An 8278-nucleotide genomic window follows, 5' to 3' on the forward strand; every position below is an offset into this window, starting at 1 on the left:
ATACTACTGTTTGCATTAAAAAAAGAGAAAAAGAAAGAGTACGGTATGCCTCCAAGGTTCACCTCTATTACCACTTCTGTTCATACTAGCTATTGAACCACTAGCAATAGCAATTACATCTAGTAATCAAACCTGAATCTGAATCAGAATACTTTATTGATCCACTGAGGGAAATTATTTAGTTGCAATTGCTAACAAATAGATTCAAGGTCAAATAAGAGTAAGAAATAATAAGTGTATAAAGTAAATAAAGTAACATAGCTATAATAATAAATAAATAAAATGTTAAGTAGAAGTAGGTGAGATTAGGTTACAAGTAAAAGATTGTTTTCAAATGGATTTTGAATGAATGAATTTTATTCTCAAAACAATTAAAACACATCCATACCAGCATTGTTAGATCTAATCAGCCTATTTGGCATTATCTCCAGATATAAAGTAAAGGTGTCAAAATCACCACTAGTGCTGCTTAGCAAGAATGAAAGACAATATATAAATCAAAACTTATTTACTTTTATGATCTCATCAAATTTTACATATCGAACATATTGCCTACGTTTATGTATTTATTTCAAAATATACCTCTGGCACCACCTGCAGGAATGTTTAAGAAACTCACAGCACTCTTCAGGAAAGGTATATGGAATAATGTAAGAAATGTTCTTGAATCTGCTTATCTCTGCTTTATCTTCCATTTGATACTGGAGGGCTAAAATTTCTATATTTTGGTACCATTAAGCAACACAATTGAGAACTATAATGAATGAATGAATGAATGTTCTATGTTTTTTCTGGAGATGCTCCGTCTTTGATGGACAAAGAGTCAGGTTCTTTTGATGTACCATTGCATTTGTACCAGTATTCAGCCAAGCTAAAGTACCTAAGAACGCATACTGCACATCTTAAGATCTTAACATGGTTAATGTATGGTATGAGGTAAAAGAATTTATGAACATTTAGGACTCTGTCACAATTCAGCCCTGTGTTGGTCAATGTTTCATTTAAAACAGGCAAGCAGGATGCAGGACTTTAGATATGGACAAAGAAAGGAATAATTAAAGTAGGTGACCTCTTTTGAAGAAATCTCTAATGAATGACAAGCCAAGGATTTTTTTTTTATTATTATAATATCTCCAAGTGAGGAACTTTATTTCTTATCTGCAAAACCAATCACTGAGTTTTCCTGCAATCTCATCTTTAGAAGAAATTATAATAAACAATTGCAATGGGAGGGGTTTGATTTCTTTTAACTTGCATCTGGCTCTAAAGTGTTGTTGAAAGTTGTATTTGCAATGAAAAATTTATAAAAACATTGTTAAAAAGGGATACAGTACACCTCTATATCAACATACTATAAATCTCAGTGTCAGTCCAACAATGTTGTATATAACTTTATTATACGTATAAAGTTGGCATATTGTTAGACTTTATTTTTGTGTATGACTTAACATGTCTAATCAGCAACAGAAAAAATGTGTTGAAAGCCCCTTAATGACCATGATATGAGCATGTCAGAAAAACCTTTACCTGTTTGCGCAAAACATTGTAACTCTTAAAAAATGCTTTGGGAACCACTGACCTGAAGTGTATATGGAGGACCTTTAACGTTAGCCACTTGGCTACAGCTAGAGCTGCTTTGAATTTTTCAAATTACTCGGCATAACAAAGTGACGTTTTCGATTATTACTAAACTGCAAACTAAAATAACTAAGCGTATTACTTATGGTTGCTTACAGCTATGGCAGAAGTGATGAAGCAGAGCTTTCGTTGTGGTATCAGTGGCTATGCTAGCACACTTGCTAGCTGTAGTGTAAGTTAGTTTCTCTCACCAGCATCCAGCTCAATGTTGTACGTTGCTATGGCGTCCAGAGATAACCTGTAACTTTCGAAGTTGGGGTCCAACAGCTCTCTGTTGACCTTCAAGGAAGAATTTGACAAGGCCATGTCTTTTAAACGTGACAGGTTTGTCCACAAGTTGATTTGAAGCAAGAAGATTCAAGACTGTTGAATAAGTCAGGCACGCGCTTCCTGTTTTGACGCACCCGGAGCCATTTTACAGCGGACAGGATCTGCCCGGATTCTCATTGGACTTGGAGTTGTTGCATTTCTTGTATTTCTTCTGCTTTTTCGAAGAGTTCTTGTTATTTATCCCACATCGTTTTTGATAACTGTTAAATGTTTTAAAACATGTAGTCGTCCTAACAAAAACGTATTCATGTGGAGATAAAGTGCGCTATCTGACCCGGGTTTTAGCAATAATGTTGTCGGTAAGCGGAACCGATAAGCCTTTTACCGTTTTTAGACGGTACGGTTATGTGAAGGGACCGTATGTTCACCAGCTGATCCATCTCGACAAAAAGTAACGTATCCCTGATATCTAGCGAAATAAAACGTGTTTTTTCAATATTTACCTGCAATCGTTGAATCCGAAACGGAAACTGCTATCGTTACCGTTTGTGTTTGAGACAGATCATGAGCAAAGACTCCCAGATGAGGGCGGCAATAAACCAAAAGCTGATAGAAATGGGGGAACGGGAGCGGTGAGTGGAGATTTTCTCTAAAGTGATTTTGGTCAGAAACGATTTAAGAGACAGCAGTGGTCATTGTGGTTATGTTTAAATAAACTACACCTCCTTAATCAAGTACAACTCCTTAATTATGTTAATACTGTATCAAAAAAATTCTATGTAAACACCGTACATATCCACACTGCTTATATTTCTACTCTGATGTTTATATAGTCTTGCAAGTGTAACACAGAATTTCCCTTCGGGGATCAATAAAGTATTTCTGATTCTGATCAGGTAAACTAAATGTGTGGCCGCAGGTTGAAAGAATTGCTCAGGGCTAAGCTGGTGGAGTGTGGATGGAAGGATCAGCTGAAAGCACAGTGCAAAGGTATTGTGTGTGTGTGTGTGTGTGTGTGTGTGTGTGTGTGTGTGTGTAACGATGCTTTCATGAAACTGGATCTGGATATGAAGTCATGAATTATTTTGTGCAGATGTCATCAAAGAAAAGGGTCTGGAGCATGTTACAGTGGAGGACCTGGTCACAGAAGTCACACCAAAAGGCAGAGGTACCAATCTCCAGACATACAAACACAACAGCAGCAGTTTATTGAGGTTTTGTGTGTAAAATCTGCTTAAGAAAAGGAGAAACCTTTGCTGGGTCAGTCATTGAAAACTCCTGCTGTACAGTCAAACTTTGATTGAGTCCACGTAACTTTTATTTTAAATCTAGTGGAGATCCAAATGTATCTAAAGATATCCCATTTTTGGGCAAATATGAATGAAATAATGCTAAAGACATCTCAAATGTATTGATCCCACCCTGAGAAATTAAAGTGATTGGTAATGGAAGAGAAACTAGAAAACTATTTATAAAAATTAATTGTTTTAAAACAAAAATAAAAGGTACTAAATACAATAGTTACCACTATTATTACTATATTACTATTACTACACTACTACTTTATTGCAGGGTTCAAACTCTACATTTTAAAAGATTTAAATAAATACTTTAATTTCTCAGTTGTAAAAGGCAAATGGCTCCACATTTGGCCAGTTTACATCTGGCGTGTTTCTGAAAAAGAGAGTCTTGCGCCAAAACAGTTGGCGCAAGACTAGCAGTACAGTACATCAAAAAATGTCAAAGTGCTTAAAGATGGAGTTTGCCATTTTAATCCCAAAAATGTTTTAGTCAAATTCAGTGAATGTTCCGCACGAAGTCCGTCCTGTGTGTGCCCTGGTAAAAAGATGCCGTGTTCATACACAGCCCTGGCTCTGTTAATGGGGAAACAAACAAGCCACACAACACTATTCCGTTCATGCTCGTTCACAGGACAGGGGGAAGACCATGGATGTAGAAAGAGAGAGGCAGTGAGAGCTAGTAGGACAGTAAATTTGGCAGATGCTAACATTGTAAAAGGAGCACTGACTGGAGGGGTGGATTTGTTCGGTTGTTGAGTTCTAACATTAACAATATTCCTCCAAAATCGCAGACTCAAACCTTTTTTTTAAGTAAAAACACAAAAACAAAAAAAACAAAGAGTACAATCTCACAAAAGATGCTGAAATTGTGATCTCTCTCTTACACAGCGTGCTAATTTCTTTCAATCAGAGCTTCACAGACATGAAAGCTCCTCTGTAAACATACGCCGCAAATTCTTGACCCATGTTTTTACAGATACTATCAAACATAAAATGTTGAGTTCCTAATGAGACAATGGTATTCTTTGGTACATTTAGTGATGTTAGTGTTACTGAACCCTGGCATATTGACACTTTGTTTCTCTCCTATGCAGCACTTGTGCCAGACAGTGTGAAGAAAGAGCTCCTGCAGAGAATCAGAGCTTTTCTAGCTCAACACGCAACCTTGTGAATGAGACGATTCCGGTCTAGACATTTTTTTACTCACTGTAGATCCACAATTAAAATCCAAACTGTTCTCATTGTGAGCAATGCTGAAGTGTTATTTTTATTTTGTATTGTGTGTTTTCATATTGATTTTAGTTTGTTATGCATCAGTTTTGGAAAAAAATAAATAAAGTCATGCCTATTTTGGTCATTGGGGGTCCTGACTTGTTCTTTAATACTGCTTAAGACCTGTTTGACATGTGATAGATGTCCTCTTTCAAACCAAAAAATGCAGACTTTGTTCCTTATCACACCTTTCTGGAAGCTCCCTTGACAGCATGATGAGTGATTTGGATTGATTTTTTTTAAAGGAAAGACAGCATGACAGTGCTGACAGTATGATTGAATGAATGTTAGTGTCTACCTCTCGTGCGTGGATATAGGGCTCTTTAGGGATGTTATGTCTGAGTTGGGAATGTGGTTAAGTACTTTCAGTGTTATTACAGAGTGCTTTACGGTGGCAACATGAAGTTCCATAATGGAGAAGGTGAACATTTGTTAACTATGTATTCGTATTTCTATATTTCATCAGCAGCAAAGTGGTGTGGATTCTAATGTAGCAAATCAACAACTTCTAGAAATCATTCACTGCTTGTTTCATGAAGAGAAGAAAATCTTGCTGTGGTCAAACACATCTCAGGCATGAGCTCATGCTGCTGCAGTTAGGCAATTTGCCTTTTCAGGAATTGTATTTTTTATTTGTTCTTTCTTCATTCAGAGGAAGTTGAGTCAGATGCATTAATGCTTACATTGTACATCACTGTCTAAAACTGCAGAACAACATATCGGTTTCTTTTGTCATGTTTCCACACTTCATGGAAAGAAATTGTCATTTGAGAATGCGGTCATTAGATAATACTGACAGTGACAGTGGTATTTATACTTGTAGACTGTTTTTAGTTTGGTGTGTGGGCGGTGTGAGAGCTTGTGTCGGCAAACAGTAGGTCCCTGTGTGTGGTTGTTATGTATGATAGCTGAGTGCCTGGTTTTACCAACACATTACAACATTTAGTGGGAGATTGATCTTGCAAAATACTGGTCTGCATGCCAATGAAAGAAATGGCCACTTGGTCTCATATTCCAAGGATTTTGACCTAAAATACTGATGTTTTAACATTAAAGGGTAACTACTGTTTTTTTCATCCTGGACCCTATTTTCCTATGATTTTGTGTCTAAATGACTCACGGGAACCACAATCTTTGACATTAGTCCATTATTAATAAGTATTAAGGTGTATTCTATGATACTAGCATCGCTGTTTATTTACAGTACATGGAGTCTGGTGGGTCTAGCGATTGCAATTTCACAGATGTTTTTATGTTTTTAAAAAGGGTCAACCTCCTAAGAAATCCTTTCCATAATGTTGTCAGACACGTACAATATTAATCTAAGCCTGTCAGTGACAATGCAACCACTATGGTGAAGATAAATACAAGCAGAACATTCCCCTATTACATCATAGCTTGTTTCACTGCTGCCGACTGCAGCGATCTTGCTCAATACCAGACCAATTTTATACGGTACCAATTTCAAAGATTGTTGTTCCCATCAGTCACCTAGACACAAAAACATAGGAAAAAGGGTCCAAGTTGAAAAAAACAATAGTTACCCTTTAAGCTTTGGTGCCCCAAGAGTTTTATGCCTTACACCCACGCTACTCTTTCACCACTAATTTGACTCATATTCCCTTCGAAATATGGGGCGGTTCTAGGATCAGACCTTTAGGGGGGCCCAGCCCCTAATGAGAATGTGACATGGATATATTTCCTTGCAAAAGTGTTAACCCCAACTAAATTGACACAATGTTTTAACATTCAGCAATTTTAGTTGCTTACATTTTAATTTGCGATCTAATCTCCACCATGAAGTTACCGACTTCTTCTCTGGGGACTACTGTTGTTACTTCACAACCGCACCCCTGCTCTCCCTCTGTCAGATTAGATAGAGACTCTGCCAAAGGCGTCTGTCTGGCTGGCACAATCACCTCCGATTGGCCAGAACTATGTTTCTATTAACCCTTTCTTTAACTGGGTTAGAGGTGCTTAGCATCGGCAACGGCGAAACAGGATATTAAACCTGTTTCAAGCCCTTTCAACCTGTTATTGTTTGTCCTTTGGGAATTACAATATTTGCCTTCTTGCTGAGGTGTTCAGTGAGAAGCCCCTCTAAATCTCACAATTTAACAAGTCGTATCTTGTTTGTTTAACCTGCGCAAAATGCAGTATTATCATTTCATTATTCTTACTGCTATATTGATAAAGATAAATAATTCAATTTGTCTTGATCACTGATTACTCTTAAGTGCGAAGTGTAATGTTTACCTTTTATTTTGACATTTTATCAACTAAAGAGATTATTGAAAAACAACCAAACCTCATTACAAATGAGTAAAAGTCAATAGATGATATAAGGAAAATCTGTTGTTGTACTTTACTGGACCATCGGGTTTTCTGATACTGTAGAGGTTTATAATTAAACTCTAAATAAATAAAAAAGATTTCTCACATCCTTTAAATGCTTTATCACCCAGTATTTGTCAAGAGTCTCAATTTAACATTTGACCACATATGAACGATGTGAGCTAAAATAGCAGTTAAAGAAAGAATGACAGAACTGGCATTATCTTCTTTGTGTTAAGTGTTGTGGGGCTCTGCTGTTGTTCTTTTGGATGTCAAGTGGAACAGAGGTAAACGGGTAACCAGCTTGGTGTTTTCACTGTGACCAGTTTTATTGTTTTAAACTGGGCTGTGTGGCCCATGAACTAAAATTAGTTTGACACTGCTGTTCTATGTAATACTCTGCTTCTTCTTTTTTTTTTTCTTCTTTTTTTTAAATCTAAGGGCTTCTTTTAGTTGAATTGCATGTATACATTTATTTTAATCCAATCCAACATCCCTGCATTTAACCTAGTTTGTACCAAGTGCAAGTGGATATTAGCTATACAAAACTACAGCTTGAAAAAAAATCATCAAGTTTTTCTTCCCAAAGGTGATGTTCTGTGGTAATGTTAAGTCTTTCTAATTACTTTGACATGTAACCTATGACTAACAGACCCACTTTGGGCTTCTTGTAGTTTTCAGCTACTTCCTATTCACTTCAATCAAAGTCTCTCAAAAAGAACAAAGCTGTCAGTCATTCTACTTTTACTGTTGAAGCAGCTTCACCCTCTGACAGGAAATTAAACAAATCTGTTTGTGTTTTTATTTCATCATGTAGACTGCAATGGCGTTGGTGGTTAATAGTGTGAATCAGGTAGAAGGATGGATTTAAAACAACAGACTCCTCCCAGTTTCAAGTGAGAGGCAGAACCCTGAATATAATGAGTTGGTGCCCTGTCCTGTGTGAGGACAGGCATTATCTCTATCTATCTGTAGGCACCTGAACCTGAATCTTAACACCTGAAAGAGTCAACAGGTTTGTACTGAGTTTTCAACAGTTGGGTTTTTTCATTATTTAATTACATTTTAATTTGAAAATGTCTCTTTTCAACAATTGGAAATGTTACAAATTTTAGTCCATGTAATCACTATATGGCTATACTTCTATAAAAAATAATACATTTGAGTCTAATCTCAATGTGTGTTTGATGTTTCTTTTTTTAAACTCTTTGTTAATTCTTCGTGAAATCTGGATTTGAAATCATTTAACAATTCCTTCAGATTTCATAATTGCATTTATTTAACAAAACAGCCTAAAATACGGCCAATTCTGCCTTATGTGGAATTTCTTAAAACTTCACAGACAGTGTACCTACTCAAATAGCAATTTTGGTGTTAAATATTTTACCTTTTCCAACAGCGAGCTACACGATCACAGCAGACCGCAGGTGAGGCAGCAGGGGAGTCTGGGAAAATCTCCAGGA

At 36.6% G+C, this 8278-nt stretch overlaps 3 protein-coding genes across 4 annotated transcripts in view; 2 read left to right on the forward strand and 1 right to left on the reverse strand.

Annotated features, from left to right (window-relative positions):
• The window catches only part of nudcd1 (NudC domain containing 1), a 33277-nt gene extending 31333 nt beyond the window's left edge, over positions 1-1944 (reverse strand). Inside the window, exon 1 of the mRNA XM_032535287.1 lies at positions 1830-1944. Within this exon, the coding sequence (XP_032391178.1) occupies positions 1830-1944 (115 nt within the window). The remainder of the gene's footprint in view (positions 1-1829) is intronic.
• Positions 1945-2099: 155 nt separating this feature from the next.
• Positions 2100-4566, forward strand: LOC116701537 (transcription and mRNA export factor ENY2-2). Of its 2 annotated transcripts, XM_032535288.1 has the most exons (5): positions 2100-2359; positions 2470-2540; positions 2828-2898; positions 3002-3076; positions 4304-4566. In XM_032535288.1, exons 2-5 carry the CDS (start codon positions 2473-2475, stop codon positions 4378-4380), a joined length of 291 nt encoding a protein of 96 aa, XP_032391179.1. In that variant the 5' UTR covers positions 2100-2359; positions 2470-2472; the 3' UTR covers positions 4381-4566. The 2 variants fall into 2 exon arrangements, with proteins under 2 accessions (XP_032391179.1, XP_032391180.1); XM_032535289.1 differs by having other exon boundaries at positions 2285-2540.
• A 3110-nt stretch (positions 4567-7676) lies between these two features.
• The window catches only part of pkhd1l1.1 (PKHD1 like 1, tandem duplicate 1), a gene marked incomplete in the record, with an annotated part of 50388 nt that continues 49786 nt past the window's right edge, over positions 7677-8278 (forward strand). The window contains 2 exon segments of the mRNA XM_032536077.1: positions 7677-7711; positions 8252-8278. The exon segment at positions 8252-8278 is cut by the window's right edge and continues 62 nt beyond it. Of these exon segments, the coding sequence (XP_032391968.1) occupies positions 7677-7711; positions 8252-8278 (62 nt within the window).

Source organism: Etheostoma spectabile, chromosome 14 (assembly GCF_008692095.1).
Source record: "Etheostoma spectabile isolate EspeVRDwgs_2016 chromosome 14, UIUC_Espe_1.0, whole genome shotgun sequence".
NCBI lineage: Eukaryota > Metazoa > Chordata > Actinopteri > Perciformes > Percidae > Etheostoma > Etheostoma spectabile.